The sequence below is a fragment of the Stegodyphus dumicola genome, chromosome 6, assembly GCF_044657685.1.
Source record: "Stegodyphus dumicola isolate Sdum_Otavi_A_Nest chromosome 6, ASM4465768v1".
In the NCBI taxonomy this organism is placed as follows: Eukaryota; Metazoa; Arthropoda; class Arachnida; order Araneae; family Eresidae; genus Stegodyphus; species Stegodyphus dumicola.
The window spans coordinates 175,465,047-175,484,649 of record NC_140773.1 but is presented as its reverse complement, the minus strand read 5'-3'; the positions used below and the strand labels follow the sequence as shown (position 1 = coordinate 175,484,649).

The 19,603-nt window shown below is 31.7% G+C and overlaps 1 protein-coding gene across 3 annotated transcripts in view; it reads left to right on the top strand.

Annotated features, from left to right (window-relative positions):
• LOC118198795 (tudor domain-containing protein 7-like) overlaps positions 1-19,603 on the top strand; it is a 172,171-nt gene that overhangs the window by 57,140 nt on the left and 95,428 nt on the right. For all 3 annotated transcript variants that reach the window (XM_035370569.2, XM_085819190.1, XM_035370570.2), the window contains exon 9: positions 9,243-9,382. In XM_035370569.2, the coding sequence (XP_035226460.2) occupies positions 9,243-9,382 (140 nt within the window). The remainder of the gene's footprint in view (positions 1-9,242; positions 9,383-19,603) is intronic.

The window sequence follows — 19,603 nt, the reverse complement described above, 5'->3', positions numbered from 1 at the left end:
AAAGAAAGAAGACGAAGCAAGAGACATGGTTTCAGTTAACAGCCGACAAGAAAAGCGTTGTGTACTAACTGAGGTTGTATTTATGATCGAAAAGTGTTTTATCTTTTCTGTCCCAAAATCCGCACAACCTATGGTCCCAAGCTTTGTGGATTTCTGGAATTCTACTGTATTATAGGCGATGTGTTTTTCAACAATTATGAAAGTGCATATCTTATTTGGAAAGTGAAATATTTTCAAAAAGAATATTGAAGTGTAATTAATTTCTTCGGTTAAAATTTAATTGTCAAAAGTTGTTTCCATTGAGGAAATCAAGTGATGATATCGAAAAAATGTGTTGCGATTCCCCCCCCCTTTTTTTTCGAGTTTCTCTCCAACTACATCATTATAAATAACTCACTTGATAATTGATTATATTTTGAAATCTGAAAATAGAATGCTTTCTTAGAATATTGAGTTTAATTCAATGGATAAAAAAAGTAGTACTGCTTTATGAAAATATCAAATTAGGTTGTGTAAGTATTCTAAGATCTTATTCAGAGAAGATTATTAAGTTTCATTGTTATTAGTAAGTATAAGTTTTGTCAGAAATTTTGAATTAATGTTAAGAATTTTGGAATTATTTTGTAAATAAGATTATTGTTTAAAAACCTTAATTTTAAGAATTTTCTAATTATTTTTAAAATTATGTATATATGAAATAATTATTAAATGGGAGAATATTAAATATTGTTAAAATTAATATAGAAATACCAAAGATTTAAGAAATTGTTGCTTAGATGATAACTAGTATAAAAACCTCAATTGTCTATTTAACCATCATGGTTAAAACATTTTTAATTTTAACAGGAACAATTATTCAGAAATGCATCTTTGCTTAAAACTAGTACAACATTAGGGGTGCTGAATGGGCCTCACAATTTCGATATATATAGTTTCCATTTTATAAAGAAAGAAGGCGAAGCAAGAGACATAATTTACTCGAGCAATAGCAGATGAGGAAAAAAACACTGTATACTAACTGGTGTTGTATTTATAGTTTGAAATTCATTGTGTTCATGCTGAGTAGCGATTGGGCTAAAAATGTTGCAGTGCAGAGAGATTACAGAGAAAGAGTGGTGCAAAATAGTGCAAAGCATATCTTTGAAGCAGGGATGTGTCTAATTAAAATTTATGAGTCTGAAGATCTATTGCCAGTTGATTCCAGTTAAGTTTAATAACTTTGTATCATATGTGGTATTTTACATATTTTGTGTGATGTTATAGATTTTAGAAACTATGAAAACTAATTTTCTCATTCATCATGGCCAAAGAGACTGTTGCTTAGATTACGACTAGTGCAAAAATCACAACTGGCTTAATGGTTAAAACATTTTTCACAGGAACAATTATTCAGAAATACATCATTGCTTAAAACTGGTACTGCATTAGAGGTGCTAAACATTCCTCACAATTTCAATATATATAGTTCACATGTAAAGAAAAGAAGAAGGCTGTAAAGAAAGAAGACGAAGCAAGAGACATGGTTTCAGTTAACAGCCGACAAGAAAAGCGTTGTGTACTAACTGAGGTTGTATTTATGATCGAAAAGTGTTTTATCTTTTCTGTCCCAAAATCCGCACAACCTATGGTCCCAAGCTTTGTGGATTTCTGGAATTCTACTGTATTATAGGCGATGTGTTTTTCAACAATTATGAAAGTGCATATCTTATTTGGAAAGTGAAATATTTTCAAAAAGAATATTGAAGTGTAATTAATTTCTTCGGTTAAAATTTAATTGTCAAAAGTTGTTTCCATTGAGGAAATCAAGTGATGATATCGAAAAAATGTGTTGCGATTCCCCCCCCCCTTTTTTTTCGAGTTTCTCTCCAACTACATCATTATAAATAACTCACTTGATAATTGATTATATTTTGAAATCTGAAAATAGAATGCTTTCTTAGAATATTGAGTTTAATTCAATGGATAAAAAAAGTAGTACTGCTTTATGAAAATATCAAATTAGGTTGTGTAAGTATTCTAAGATCTTATTCAGAGAAGATTATTAAGTTTCATTGTTATTAGTAAGTATAAGTTTTGTCAGAAATTTTGAATTAATGTTAAGAATTTTGGAATTATTTTGTAAATAAGATTATTGTTTAAAAACCTTAATTTTAAGAATTTTCTAATTATTTTTAAAATTATGTATATATGAAATAATTATTAAATGGGAGAATATTAAATATTGTTAAAATTAATATAGAAATACCAAAGATTTAAGAAATTGAATAATTTAATAAAGTTTATTAAGAATTTAATTAAGCTTAAAATGTATTAAAATTTGTTTGGAATTATGGTGAATGAATGTTATAATTATCAATAATTGTATGTTAAATATAAAGTATGTTGAGGGAATACTGGTTCAGAAACAGATGCCTGTTTTAGCTCTGCATAATTGTTTCTTTCACCTTCCTCATATGATATAAACTTTGAAGGCTCCCACTTTATTTAATTTTTATATAGGATTTTTATTTTTTCATATAACAAAATGTGATTTTTTTTTTTTTTTTTTTTTTTTTTTAATGTAAATGGAATGTTATAGGGTAGTTCAAAAGGCCATTTGCCTTTAAAGAAGGAATGGAGGCATTTCCAAGTAATTGCAGAGTCTCCCTTAACCACTCATGAAAATATAATACATGAGTTCGTTAAAGTGGATATGTGTGTACTAGGAAAAAGCTGTGGGGTCTGTAAAATAAGAAAATTGTAAAATGTAATAATAAAAGTAAAAACCATAATTTCAATAATGCTATTACAAATGATAAAAATATTACTTATAAATGTGAAAATTAGTATGATGTAAAGTTTGAAGGTTTATGATTATTCATAATAATTAATGGGTTTATAAAATTTTTATAATTGTGATATTTGTGTGCAAAAATTTTTGGAAATCCTTCCCTGAAGTATCAAAATTGTGATGTGAATGTTCCAGAAACAAGAACTTTTTACAGATTGGACTCAAATCTTAATAGGACTCTAAAAATGTGCAATTGTTTTAAAAGAATATAGTGCTTTAAAATTATTATTGAATTCAAAATTTTACGACTTATAATTTTTTTAATTGTTCAAAAGTTAATTTTGTGTTTTGTATTTTCAAAATTATATCTTTCATATTTTGTTGCTCTAATGCTTTTTCTCTTTGAAGGGGAGATGTGTAGGATAAAAAATATGAAAGCAAACTTCTAATTTTTAATTGGCTATAACCTCTTTTATTTTTCATTTAATGTGGGGACATCTTTTCTCTATCTTAAAAGTAGTGCTATAAGTCTCAACTGCGTAACACTTAATGCGGATACTTCTTGCCACAGTACCACTTCTTTTGGCTCGTTTCTGTTGTGGCATATTTTTAAGAAGTTCTTTTTCAGTTTTCCAACGTCGAATACATCTGTCGTCCACTTCAAACTCTCGAGCTGCTGCTCAATTTCCAATTTGTTCAGCACGTGAAATTACATTAAGCTTAAAACCAGCAGTATAGCTTCTGTGCCGTTTAGGGACATTTTCAAAAATTTTCCGCTCCCTTCTTACTTAAAAACTATCCAACAAGTACTTGTACCCAAACTGATGGGATCTGTATCTGGCAGAATGCCAAGAAAAATCCATTCATGCTGAAGGGGAAATACGTCAGAGTTCGTTATTGCAAGGCAGGTTGAGTCGTGTCCGCCTTCGAAAAAAATTGCAGAAAAGGCAGGGGTGGGTCCTGGAAGATTCATCGAATGGCAGAGGAGAGAGACTATTCGAACTGATGAGAATGTTGATTTGAAAGGGGGAAGAATGTTATTGTTCTGAGATCTCGTTTAGGGTGAATAAGGCATGTAGGTCCGTTCAAGGGAAAGAATGTAAACAAAATAACGTTCGCAAAAAGCAACTGAGTGGTCTTTTGTGTGGGAACAGCACCAGTCTATGTACAATGACAAGGCCATCCAAACTATGTACAATGACCATCATAGGAAATATTTTATTTTTAGTGCACCTAAACGCCGCACCCGTTGAAAATTTAAGTTTTAAACACGTAAACGCTGCTGCGTTTCTTCCGGAAATTACGGTAATTGGAATTTTTGAGACAGCGATTATAGGACTTAAGCAATGAAACTTTGTAACTGAATAAGAAGTTATATCTGTTTACAGAATTAAATTGAAAATATTAGCATAAAAAAGCAACTTAAACAACTTACAGTGAAAGAAATGTTAAATAAAGTAAACAAATAAATATTAAACAGTTTTTTTGGTAAATTTTGTTACTCTTTAGATCATAAATGCTTTATTATTTCATAAATCACGATTTTATATTGTTAATTTTGTAATTTCTACATGCCATCTTATAAGTTAAATTGATGATCTAATATTCGGAAGAATTTCAAATCCAGAATTGCCGAAGTCCCTAGGAGTCCAGATCTCGGATGCTGTAATTCATGACATAATTATAACAGTCATCCACAATAACTGGAAATTATTTTTTTCTTACCTATTTTACATTACACATATGTAATTTCATTACAATTAGTCAATTGTTCATGTTTTTAATATTCATTACGATAATGACTGAAACTTACACTTGTATTTTCCATATGGTTGCCCAAAGTGTAATTCTTTATCATTTTGTATGCTAATATTCAAAATTATTTAGTTTTCATTCTGTATTTACTTTATTCTCATAAATATTGTAAAGTTCTTAACATTAATTCAAACATTTTAAAAATAGTTCAAAAGCTTGTTGATTAATCACATTACAATTTAATAAACTTCCCTGGAAAAAATATTAAAATTCTTTAACTCAAAAATGGTTATTTAAATTTATATTTCAAATACCATAAGATTTTTATTTGCATTTTCATAAAATTGCTCTATATTTTAAATTCAGTATAATAAAAAAATTATCATTTTACTATTCTTTTACAATGTAAAATATTTTTAACTGCTCTGTTAACTGAAAAATGACTTAAAAGATACAAGACTCATATGGCTTGTACTATTATTAAGAAATTCTTCACTTAGTTCAAAAATGGTTATTTAAATTTATATTTCAAACACTATAAAATTTTTATTTTAATTTTCATAAAATCACTCTATATTTTAAATTTACTATAATTAATAAAAAATATTTTATCTTTTATAATAAAAAAATTATCATTTAATGAAAAATAACTCAAAAGATACGAAACACGCTTAGCATGTACTATTATTAAGGTAACAATATTAAAAGTATTCACACATTTTATGACTGCAAATTCATTTAAAGAAAAAAAAATCTTGTTATACTTTACTTATTTTTTTAACAGCAATTAATATGTTTCTCCAATATTGCTAAATCAAAGCTATGAAATTGTAATTTAAATTGAAGGCATCATGCTAATCTGAAGATTCTGTGCAGTTTATTTGATTGATGACATCTCTGTTAATTCGTAACTAAAACTGAAGTAGATGAAGAACATCTGGTCTGATTCTTGAAAGTATTATAAACATTTGAATTGAATTTAAGCACTAGTATACCGCAGTCGATTAAAATTTGATCAGCTAATTTCATTGCAGAGCCTAATTTTTAATTTTTGGCAGAAATATTGATCAACATCTTTAAATTTATTATAAGTTACTGAAACAAATCACCAAAGGTAAATCATTATAAACTGGAAAAATATGTGAGAAGTTTATCTTCTAAAGGATTCCAATTATCTGTTTCAACATACTTGCAAATTTAGAATGTTAGTGCAACATTGATGTTTGCACCACATTACTTCCTTGTTTTACGGAATGTTAAATTATATGCATTTTTTCTTGCATTTCATTTAAACTTGTCGGATTTAATTGAATCTATTTCGTGGATAGTGCACAAACCACAATAGAATAAATGCACTCTTTAAAGTTCACTATATTTATTTACCATAGTGACACTTTGGCTTTAGGTTCACTTAACAGCATCACATCTCCTTCAATTTATTACTCAGAGTGCACAAAAATTATATCATCTGAAGAATTACCACAAGTTAAATACTATAATAAAGTCAAATACTATAATAAATCTAAAATGATGTATAAAAGAAATTAAACAAACAACCAAAAAAAAAAAAAAAACTGTTTCACAGACGATTCATTATTTCTCGTTCAATTAATACAGTTCTCACTTTGTGACAAGGCAAAAATACATAAAAACTCAAAATATCTATATTAAAATTATGAAGTAAATCTTAAAGCTTATTTCCTCAAATAAATCCCAGAATGGATTAAGCATGATTTAAATCGCAATAATAAAAGAATTACATTACCTTTGTTGTTGTAAAACTTAGTTTCTCTAGATTGCCAACAAATCCACTATTCTGCTAAGTTTCAAATTTAAAGAAATATGGCTGCTATGGCAAACAAATTAGGCTTAGCTGCACTTAAGCAACTTTTATATTGTTGATAATTTTACAATTATAACACGCAGGTTAACTAAAGGCATAAAAACCTTAACCGGAAGATAAGAACAACATAATTCAATAATTTTTAAAGGAAAAAATGCACAATTTACAAACATATAAGAAAAAAGAAACTGAGCTGACTGAGTCGAGTAACAGAGTAGATATATATATACTCATATATTGTATGATCTTAAATCCATTTAGTGCGAAAACACTTAACATTTTGCTTTCAAATTACTTCAAAATATAACTTACCAGTATGGATTCACACTTTTAAAATAATTCTACTTTAATTAAACTTAGGAGATAATATAATCAATTAATCAATACTGTTTAGGAAATAAATTATACTCATATATTTATATACTTCTTGTGTAGCCGATTGCAACCAAAATGGGAGCGCACATCTACATGTTATAGCAATCCTATCTACAAAATTTCAACTTTCTGAGGCTACTCATTTTTGAGTATTGCGAGATATGTACGCACAGACACCATGAAAAAAAATCTCTTCAGTATCCATTTTAAATAACTTTTATTATTTTTTTTTGGGGGGGAAAGAGTCCTTTATTCTGTCCGTATGCACAGATGCTATGCAAAAACTTTGTTAAATTGCATTCGACAGTGGTCAAAGTGGATATTTTTGTTGAAATATGATACCCAAAATTTTTCACAATAATGATATTTCTTTTGTACTTCGTACAAGGAAGTAATTAGGAAACAATATCAATTTTTCTGTTTCGGAAAGTGTTTTGATACTACATTGCCTTTCAAAGAACATTAAATATTTGTCAATTGGAAAATTTTTTGATCCATCAAAAATGCCCATGTAAATTAATTTTTGTCTCAGGTACAACTTCAGTAGATTTCTTTTCTTGAGACATTGCAGATGTAAATTTTGTCTCCATTAAAATCAGAAAAGAACAGCCATTTTCATCTTGATTGTAAAATGTATGTTCTGGTGAGACACATTTTGGCTGGGAGACTTCCATTGGTTGGAGAAGGAGAATCTCGTACCTCGAAAAAAGTTTTCCAAGCCTCGCATGTTGTTAGATGTGTTAAGACTATTAGATTCTTTGATAATAATACAAATTTTTCATAGTTATCTGTTTCCTTTATAATTTCATCAACAAACTGGTCCATGAAAATTGTTTGAAAAAATGAATTTGTTAAAAAAATACGAGGGCTATCCAGAAAGTAGATTACGTTTTGGAATAAAAAAATAAACAAAGTATAGGAAACAAATTTTATTATATACAGATGAAAGCCACACTCAAATACTACTTTTCTACATAGTCACCATACAAATTAAGACATTTATCGTAGCGATGTACGAGCTTGGAAATTCCTTCGTCGAAAAATTCGGCCGCCTGCGCCTTCAACCACTTCGTTACCTCTTCTTGCCTTCCATCTTGCACAAAACTTGTGGTAACCAAGCTTTTCGCTGATGTTTTCGTGCAACAAACTTCGCGAAATTTGTGGAAAACTCAAAGAAAGTTCCGTTATTGTGAAATTTCGATTTTCACGGACTTTAGCATCGACTTTTTCGAGAAGTTCGGCGGTCACTATGCTGGGTCTCCCACTTCGATCTTCGTCGTGAACATTGGTTCGGCCATTTTGAAATCTTATGACCCACTGACGCACTCCACCTTCAGTGATAATGTTGTCCCCATACACTTCACGAAGCTGCCGATAGATTTCTATCGGTTTACAGTTTTTTGCAGTCAGAAACCTTATTACTGAGCGCACCTCGCAGCTCGCGGGATTTTCAATTAACGCAGACATTTCAAACCGTCGCAGTATCTGAACGGAGCACAGCACGAACCTCTCACTAGCACGGCTAGATGCAGACTGAGCTGCGCAACGCTCTGACCCCAAGATGGCCGCGCTAGCCCCGCCCCTAGCGGACACAGACGGAAACGTAATCTACTTCCTGGATGGCCCTCGTATTAGAAGAAATTTGTTGACCTGTCACACCTGATTTTATTGAAAAATTGAATGTAAGAGGCATGCACCGATTCTCTGTAATAATGATCCAGTCATCATCTTCCACTGAGGTGGTTGTGTTATTGTTGGTGCCATATTCAGTAGGCTGCAATTTTTTTTTTTCATTAGCTACTATATCGCTATCAGTATCACTATATCCATTTTCATTTAAGTAATTTGTAGCCAAATTTATTTCTGTATAATTTAAATTCTTTGCTTTCTAAAAATATATTTTTTTTATGATTATTAATTCCTTCCATTTTAGGGTAAGGGATATTTGGAAGGATCATGGCAAAGGCATGATCAGAAAAAATGTAGACAGTTCAACTGGTAGATTGATCACAATAAGCATATACAGAAATCTAGCCCTACATTTAATACAAAATTATTTTTAGATGCCACACAACAGCACCGGTGGCAGTGGAATTATCAGTTCTTATTACAGTGTTGCAATTAAACCAACTGGATGAGTTTGTCAACATATCTTATGATGTCACTGCAGTGGCACTGATGAAGTTACAAATATATGAACAATATTGCTGCTGCAGTTACAAAAGAGTTATCAGCTTTTCTTAAATGTCACTGCAATGGTGACATTATAGAGCAAGGGGTTAAATATATGTTGTAAAAATATATTTCTAAATTAATTACATATCAGCCTTTTGCATTTTAAAAAATTTTTATATTGTATGTTTGTAGTTCTTTCCTTCTAGGAGTTTATTATATTTTCTTGCTTGCAGATGCAAACATAAAAGTTATTTCTTGTACATAAAAGTTTTTTCTCATTGTTTCTCATTGACCACTGTCGAATTTTTTCCTTCTTTTCTTTAGATTGTTTGTGAAAAACCTTCAGGTATGTTCACAAATGGCATTTCGAGAGAATATGAAAATAAGTTTAATGAAGTACTACCTGATGGGTGGTTGGAATTATTGAAACAAAGTACTAGAGTTGACATTGATGATATAAATATGTAAGTATATATGAAAGCTACATGTTTTTACATTTCTCTAAACTTCTTTTTTTTAAAAGTATTTCATTTTGCATATCATTATGTGTAGCCATAAGTGAAAAATGAGCATAAGTATTTAGATTTTTCTTTATGTTCAGCAGTCGTAATTATTGAATTCCAGTATGTTGAACCAATACGTTATATGTTATGTGTATGAATTTTCCGTCTTGAAATATAACAGCTGTTCAATAAGACTAAAATTATAAAAAATACAGACTACCTTTAATGGCCATCATTTACATGGTCACCGTGGCACACAATGCATTTATCCCAATGTTCTGTCTACTTCTGAAAGACATGTAAAAGTCCTTTTTTTTTTTTTTTTTTTTTTTTTTTTTACAGCTTTTTCAAAACTGCCTTTGCAGCCTTTATGCATTCTTTGTTGCTTGCAAAATGTTTGCCTCGTAATAGTTTCTTAAGTTCAGGAAACAGCCAGAAATCGCATGGAGCGAGATCAGGACTGTATGGAGGGTGCAGTAAAATCTCTGCTGCAAAACATCGTGTACGGAATGAACAATATGTGGTTGGGCACTGTCATGATGCAATAGGAAGCCATTTCGGAGCAATGGATGTTTCCTTTGAATGTGCTGTACCATTGTTCTTAAGACATTCGCACAGTACGAGCCGTTTACGGTATTACCAGGTTTGACAGCGTGTTGATACACAATTCTTTCATAATAAAAAAAAAAAATTATGGTGATAAATTTATCAGCTGATTTCACAGTTTTTGCTTTCTTGGGAGTAGACGAAGACGGATGCTTCAATTCACTACTTTGTTGTTTCATGGTTGGGTCATGGTGATACGACCAAGCTTCATCTGCTGTAATGATGCGTTTTAAGAAATTGCCGTCTTCTTGTTCCAGTCTTTCTTTCCATTATGTGCACACATCCACTCTATGCTGCATTTGCTCAGGTGTCAACAATTTCGGAATCCATCGCGCACAACCATGTTTCAGGTGCAAATGTTCTGCCATGATTGAGTGAACATTTCCTACAGAAATATTCAATAGAGCATGCAGCTGATGTACTGTAATTCTGCAGTCCTCTTTGATAATAACTGCAGCTGTTTTAATCATTGTCTCTGTAACGGACATTGAAGATTGTCCCTCAGGTTCGATATCTTCCACATTTTGCCTGCCTTTCTTAAAAGCTTTATGCCAGCTAAAAACACTAACCCTTGCTAATGCTTCATTGTTTAAAGTTTCATGTATCATGTCAAAGGTCTCCGATGCTGATTCTTGCAGACGAACACAAAAGTTAATCGCATAACGTCGTTCTGTCGACGCTTCCATTTTAACAACTGGCCACGTCTCATAGGCGCCCGCAAACATGCTTTAGTTCAATTATGTGATACTCAGGAACATAAGTTTGTACACGCCACCTATCGGTAGCTTTTGTTAATACAGACAACAAACTATTTTTATGCCACAGAAATTAACATTCCGATAAGTGGTTTTGCGGCAGTAAAATTAGTCTTATTACTTATTGAATAGCCCATGTAAATGTATTTCAGTAGGAAAAACAAATATGGGCTTAAAATAAAATTATGTGCATATTTATAATTTTTTTTAATGTATGTAAAATATATTTCATTTTTTGCAGATAAACACTTAAATTTAAAAATCTAGTCTGCTGTATAGAAATATATGGAATCATATGGTGTATTATGTAATTATTATATAATATACAGTATGTTTTGCAATATAGAAACCTGTGTTGGCGTAGTCTACGATTTTCTACTTTTAGCGGTTGGGGCTGGGCCGATCAGGATACGATTATTGAATCATAAACACCAAAGAAATTTATCTATCCTGCAGATACTGCTAATACTCAGATAATTGAATCAAGCCGAGGAATTTTGAAGTTAAGGATTCTGCACAATGCATAAAGTACCCTCACCCCCATAAATGCTTCGATGGCACCCATGTTTCCAAGCATAATGAAGATCCATTAATAAAAAATGACTATTTTTTGGCCTTGCTGTGTGTCATAATGTATATGGCTGAACGACTCGTAAAAAAGACCTGTTAAGGCGCACTCTTACTTTTGATTTATAAAATTGAAAGCCATTTAAATTTGATGGGTTATTAAATTAATGGAGTCATTTTCATTTGTGTATTCTTAATTATTATTTATTTACTTTCATAATTAAAACGTAGCATTTTAGTGGTGCCATCTAAAAAGTAAATAAGTGACTAAAAGGATTGCATACTACATCATTACCTGGAAATCAATCATATTACACATTTTAAATTTGATGCATTGTTTAAAGAATGTTTTCAGTTTATGTTTGGATGTGCAAATGTTGTAGAAGTGTTATATATATATATATATATATATATATGCATTTTCTGATACCCTTGTTCAAAATATTTAATATATTTATGTGTGAAGGAAACAGTGTGCGTAAGTATTTATAGAATACATTTCATCATGAATTGGGAAATTAAGGAAATAAAATTGTAATATACATAGAGAGAAAGAGTCGAGAATCTCCTGTTAAAGGACACTCTTGCGATGTAGTATTTTTCTGTTATTAGAAAGTGTCTGCTAAGTAGGAATGCATTCCCTTCAACGGTTTCAGGATTCGACAATTGTCCATTAACAGGAAGTGTCCATTAATTTTTTCATTTAGTATATATAAGATATAATTTCATTTCTTAACCCCTTCGCGCTGACTGTCACGTCTATGTGCCAGCAATGAACACACTCACTTCCCGGCCGACATGCAGGTGTGCCAGAGCATTTTCCCTTTCAGCCCCGACTGTCACGTATTTGTGCCAGTGTCCTGGAACGTTTTAAAAACTATAATTTCTGCCACAAGATGGCACTGTATGTCCATATGGTTTCAGATACACGCACATTAGGCCTTCTACTCGAAATGAGAGAAGCATGACTCACATATACGTGTTTTTGATTATATAAACAAAAGGGGAAATAAATGTTTCCGAATGGCATGATTTATGACGTCTCTTTAAATTCGCATGTGGTAGTTGTTAATTGTAAGTAGAGAAGTTTTATTTTCGCTAAAGCGTTGGGTATTTCAGTTTGCATTTCAGTTTTTAGAAAATATTAGATCTTAGACGTGAATTCTTTCTATTTTTACCGTTGCAATGTCGAATTGTCAAAAAATGTTTAACAGAGCATGAAATAGCAGAAATGATGCAAAATATTTCAGATATTGATTCTGAAACAGATTCTGATAGTAGTGATAGTGATACTATGATATATTCTGATCATAAAGAATCTGGCGAATCTAATGATGATGAGGACATTTCGGACATCTGTATGCCGAGTACGTCAAAAGCAAGTACTTCTCCATGGTCATTCACAATAGAAAATTTTTAAAAATCCTCCAAAATAGCAAATGAGTTATTACGAGTGCAAGGAATGAAACGTAGGACTGTGTGTAGATCCCTGTTTTCAAATTTTTTCATACGAAAAGAGAATTTTAAGTAATATATTTAGTTTTCAGATGTATAATGTTAAAAGTGATAAAATGGTGAGTAATGAAAATAAAATGTGTAAAATATGCATTTAAACAAGAAATAAGGTAATTAAAGTATATATAAAAATATCTATAAAGCATAAGTCGTTTAAATACTCTATAGAACATTATTAAACAATGCATTGATATTTCAGAAATTTCATGGATTTAGGCTTAATAGCAAAAAAGCCCCCGGTCCTGGACAGACGCTCGCGTAAGACACTGCCGGCCTCCGCGATAAGCGTGCCTTTGCGCTACCCGGCGCGAAGGGGTTAAAAGTCTAATTTCATTAATGTTAATTAATGTAATTTCTTTAAATTCATCTGTCGACTATGGGTCGTGGTGCCACGACCCATAGTTTAAAAAACTCTTCTATAGACCTTTAATCTTCTGAGTGGCATTGTAGAGTCTTCTACTTTTGGGAACATAAAATGTAGACCCTACTGAAGACAAGATAGCAACTTCTCGCTATGTCTTGATAAACAGGCAACTGCCAATGAAGGTTATAACAGCATTTTTTATTTTAACTAAACTGAACTGAACATACTTGGTGCTCACAAACGAACATAAACACAAAACAGTATGAACAATCAGAATGAATCAGTTTTAACTACATGACTGGCTCCTACTTCAATCTAAATCAAATTTATCGGCTGCACACAGCAAAGCTGAATCTACAATATCAATATTTTTTTTAATCGAATGGCGGACATTTGCCTTTTTCAGCATTGGCCACTCCTAAAGCTGGAAGTGGTGGCAATTTTATTGTGGAGACCCCTAATAGGTGGCCACCGTTACCTCCTATGAGGGACAGACAATTTATATCCTTGCCTTCTCTGGAATTCGAGCCGGAGACCTTCAATACCGCAGTCGGCTGCACTAACCAGTATACCGTCTGGGCGGCCTCAGAAGCTAATAAATAGCTCATATAGACTATGCTGGTATTTCAGCCTGGAATACACTGTATAATGCACTGTTAAGGGATGGTACAAAGAGATAATTTGACATAGAGAGAGATGATTGAAACAAGGGATGACAAAAAAAGACTCTTCTTTTTCCAGCATACCAATGAAGAAGAGGTAAAACAGTTGAAGCGTTGTTGATGAAAATACAGACAATACTATAAAGAGTATGGAAGCAGGGAAGTGTAGCATCAAAAACAAAGACACAAGTGTTCAACACCGTCTGATTTGATCTTCTGCCAATATAATTCTAGCTGTCAAGCAGAATGTGAACGAGGAAGAAAACTTGCCTTGAATCCGACCCTATAACAATGTAAGAAACTTCATAAGCTTTATCAAAGGAAGTGCTATTTCTGAAAATTTTGGAGAGATCGGTAATATAGCAGGAGACCTAACAGACTTCTAATAAATCTAATAGGTAGTTCTTTCTTTGTCTTGGGTGGTAAATTTTTTTTAATATCAAGCACATTTTCAGGATCAGGCAAATGGTTGCTGGAATGGCAAGTGGAGTATGTCCTAAGCATTTCGCTTGATGCAGAGCAAAGCTGCATTTTTTGGAGTTTAGTCATGAAGTTTCCTTCATCTAAGTATTGAAAACAGCATCGAGATGTCTTAAATGATCCGTCTAAATTATTCGAAAATATAATAATATCTTCTAAATAAGCTTCAGCATATGGTCAAAAGTTGGTTGGTTGTTCATTGAATCATAGCTGTGGCATTTTTCAGACCGAACGGCATAACTTGAAAGTATACTGGCTCTGATGAGTTACAAGTGATGCTAAATATTTTGATTCTGGATTCATTTTAGTCTGCCAGTAAGCTTTTAAGCATTATAAACTTGGAGCAGCATTATAAACTTGGAGCTGGCTACTTGATGAATTAAATCTGCAGTCATCATACAAAATGCATCCAATTCAGTTTGAGAATTCAGAGAGCAGAAGTCTACATGTAATCTTATTTTGTTGTTTTTCTTTGACACAAGTACAACAAGGTGTCCATATTCACGTTCAGAAGTGTTAATATGTCCTAATGATAACAGTTTATCTACTACTACTTTAAAATTTCAAGAATCCGGTTGGGCTTTTGCATCTTGGGTTTGATTGAATGTTCAACAAATTTTGCAATTTTTGGAGATGCAGATAACATTGATGGTCGTTTGATAAATAAGGCACAAACTGCTTGTTTTTCACTAGTTTCCAAATTAGAATTATTCAAATATCGATTGATATATTTTTCATGTCTTAAAGTTTGTTTTGTCACAGGGTATTTTCAAAGTCACCAAAATCAGCATGAATTTCATAAATAATACCAATGTTTGCTGTTTGTAGGTTAAACATTCGTATTTTATTAGTGTGGATATGTTTTATGCTATTATCTGGTATTTGCACTAAATAACTATGTTCAGTTTGTTTCTTATTGATGGAACAAGTTGTCCATCTTGCATATATTTCATGAGTACTATCAGGTGCAAGAGCGATAACTTTATCTCCCATTTCAAAATTTTTATCTTTTTTTTTTTTTAAACTATGATAAAAGGTGTAGGCTGCTTGCTTGGTAGAAGTAAGACCAACCTTCTGTATAGTTAATTTAAGCTTTATCTTCAGTTTTATTTAGATTAATCATAACAGATTTCAATTGTCTGAGGGGAACATGAATGTCATCTGTCCATGAGCTTTTCAATATGGATAAGGGACCTGAGGGCATCAACCGTATAATAATTGAAATGGACTAACACCAGTCGTTTTATTAGGCACTTCTTGATAATCCCATCTTTAGGATTTTCTCTCATTACATGATGTACCATATTTTTCAGAACACCATTCTGTCTCTCGACAAACCCATTTGATTGTGGATGTCCTGGAACAGGCAGTCTAGGAGAGGATCCTATTTTTTTCATAAATTCTTTTGTACCTTGATCTGTAGCAATTATTTTAGGCATGCTAGTTCTAAAAAATATTTGCATCACAAACAATAAAGCATCATAATTTGCTGTAGCTGATATCTTCTTAAAAGACATGCAGCTTCAGTCCATCATGTACATTGGTCTGTTGCACACAATACATATTTAAATTCTCTACTACATGGATTATAAGACCAACATTAATGATTTAAAAAGGTTAATCAGGTTGAGTTACTGGAGTTTTGGGAATTTCATTGGGTTTTTTTCTTTTCTGACATGAATTGCAAGTGTCATAAAAATTCTGGACATCCTCTTTTTTTTTTTTTTTTTTTTTTTTTTTTTTTATATACTTAGGCAATACAATGAGTATCTTGATCACTCTAAAGTATTTTGTATAAATGTGAACTCCATGCACTAGAATGTGTGTGCTCTAATAACTGAGTTCTGTGGCCACATGAAACAAATAATTGACTAATAGTTCATTCAAAATTTTATCTGTATGATAAAGAAAGTCATTTTCAATAAAATATCCTTTAGAACTGTTTTTGGCATCATACCAACATTTAACTAGTGTCTTGTCTTTTTTGCTGAAAATGAAATTTACATGAATTTGAAACAGCATTATCCTTCACATTACTGGTATTAATATTAGTGCTTGCTAAATTATTTACAGAGCAGTTATTGGTACTGTACATGAGTATTTTAGTAGCTTCAACAGTATTGAATGTTACATTATTCTCACCAGAACTAATAGAAGTATCTTCATGGTACTGTCGTATTTCATGAAAATTTAGAATATTAACACAACTTTCAAAATTATCTTTAGATGAAATCGGTTTATTATAAACACTAAAATACAATAGTAAATCATGAACTAGATTATCCACTATAGTACACATAACTGTAACAGGTGCTTGGTTCTCCAGGGTTCGTACGGTCCTTAAAAGTCCTTAATTTTTTCAAAAATGATTTTTGGTCCTTAAAAGTCCTTAATTTTGGCCAAAATGAATAAACAGTCCTTAATTTTGCTCATTTGACGTTTCTTATCATTTCTAATGATATCCACTCTCAGTGTGAATTGCGATTTCTCATGAATATGGAATTAAAATTACACGGCTCTTAACCAATCTGTTGGCGGATTTGCGTTGCAAACAATTAAAAAAAAAAAAAAAAAAAAAAGCTACCGAACGAAAGTATTGGTGTCTGTGGCTATTCACCCAATCTTTCGAAACAGGTGTTATCCATAAATTTAGGCAAATTGTGACGAAAGCGTGAAGCCGGAAGTTTTTTAAGAGGCGAAAGTGATGATGAAGGTTCTCGAGAAAAAAAAAGGGGGGAGGATTCTGAAAATATTTGCCAAAACTAGAGCAGTCCCAACCTGGAAAGCCACAACCCTTCCGACGCCAATAGGAAAGAGATGCCTGGAAAGTGGATTTTCAATAAACTGTGGCCTCATCAAGCTGACTGGATATTGATGGATGACAATCCTTATAAAGCTAAATGTGGTCTTTGTCTGAAACAAATTGAAATTTCTAGAATGGGAGAGTCAGCGCTGAAAATTCACATGAAAATTAAGTTTCGTTTTATCATTTCAATTTGTTTTTACACGGTTTTGCTTAGCTTAATTTCTGTGTTTGTTTCAATTAAGCCATAAATTAATTTTTTATCACCTTCTACGGAGTTTATTCTCTTTTGCACATACTATATGTATGGGATATCGGGATTATGAGTTTATTTCTGCAGATGGTCTGTTATCGATTTCGCGGGAAATCTGCTGGCTCCATTTCGATTTTAGGTCGCCAAGGGCAAATTTGGTAACGCTAACCGAGAAAAAGTGAAGTTCGGAAATACGTTTTGAAGCTTCAATAGACAATTAAGTATTTGGTTTAATCCTATGCTGTTAATAGTAATGCATAATTTTTGCTAATGGCGATACAATTATTAGTTGAAAACAACTAACTAATTAAAAATTTTTTAAATATTTTTAAAGCTGAAAACAACTAATTGAAACTAATTTTCCTGAATTAACTAGACGCAAAATTAACTTTCATGAATTACATTTAAGTTATTGGGTAGAAGTTTAACTGAAAATATACATTCCGTATTATATATATATATATATATATATAATACGGAATATATATATATATATTTATACAGTATAAAGTCCGAGGTCTGGACTCGTCGGGACTTCGGCGATCCCAGATTTGAGATTTTTCCGGATATTAGATCATTTTAAATCTACTAAGATGGCACATAGAAATTATAAAATTGAAAATATGAAATCGTGATTTATGAAATAATGAAGCGTTTATGATTTAAAGGGTATCAAAATTTACAAAAGAAAAGAGCTTAATATTTATATGTTTACTTTATTAAACATTTCCTTCAATGTGAGTTCTTTGATTTGTTTTCTCTGCTAATACTTTAGACTAATACTATAGACATATAATTTCTTGTTCAGTTATTAAGTTCCATTGTTTAAGTCCTGTAATTGCTGTGTCGAGAATTCCGAATAACTTGACAATCAAAATTTTTTCTCGTTCAGTAACCTCTCTGTTACTTTCTTCACTATCGGTAGCTGTATTTTCTGGATTTAGAACCATACTACAGATTTTGCCCTCCGTTAATTGATTGATGATTGGGGCATTGTCATCGCAATGAAAAACTTCTGTTTAACTTCCCTAAATTCTGCCGCCTGGTGCGGCCATGTGAGCTCTGGTGCTGGGTCTGGCTTTATGTAAATAACAAATCAGTTATTCTTAATTCAAATAGCACTAAATATAATTGTTTGTCCTATGAGTGTCATCAACAAAATCTATTTTTAGCATAAGGAAAGAAATTTCTGTTAAATCTCCCCTTGTCAACATTTTAGCGCATTAAACTTAAATCTGTAATCGGATAATACTCTGTTATTTGGCGTCGCTGTATGAGTCATCACTCAAGTTGTCATCCGTTCATAAACACGCGGTGATGAAAGCAAAGTACAATAAATAATGATTCGCGATTTCGGCATCAAGGATATAAAATATTAGTTGGTGTAAAATTAACAAATGTTTTGGTTTGAGATTATACCAAGCAGATACACAGCTATGGAGTCAAGTTACTAATCACACAAATTTTTGCTAAAATAATTATTTCTTCAACTTCAATAATGAGATATTTTATTTAGCGCCAAACTGAGATTAAGAATCGGGATTTCCGGCATGTCTTTTTATGATGAGGAAAAAAATCTAATGCGCATATGTAAAGCATACCCCTTCCCTCCAAAAAAAGCCCTAAAAAATTGGTTGGTGGTGGCTTTGAGGTCCGGATTTTAGATCATTCCAGATATTGGATGTCCGGATCTTGGACTTTGTACTGTATATATATATATATATATATATATATAGTAAAAAATGTATATTTTCAGTATACATTTCTTGTTATATATATATACATACATTATATACATATACACTCAACTCATGTCCATAAATTAAGGATAATGCAAAATCAGGCAAAGGAAGAGTTAGAAGCAAAACAAATTTGACTTATTTGTAAAGCTTATTTATTAAACGTAAGGTAAAGAGCAAAAAAGGATGCTATATGTTTGATATTATTAAAAAAAAAAGTGATTTTTTCTTCCTAGAGCAAATTACAAAAAAACCTATTTACAAAAAACCAATATTACATGGTTGGTATGATTATTAATACATTGTATGTCTCCCAGACGATACAATACAGTCCGTACAATGCCTAGGCATGCTGAGTATCAAATTATCGATCTGATCTTGGGGGATATTACACCACTCAAAAAGAAATGCTCTCCGAACTTCGGTAGACATGTAGGA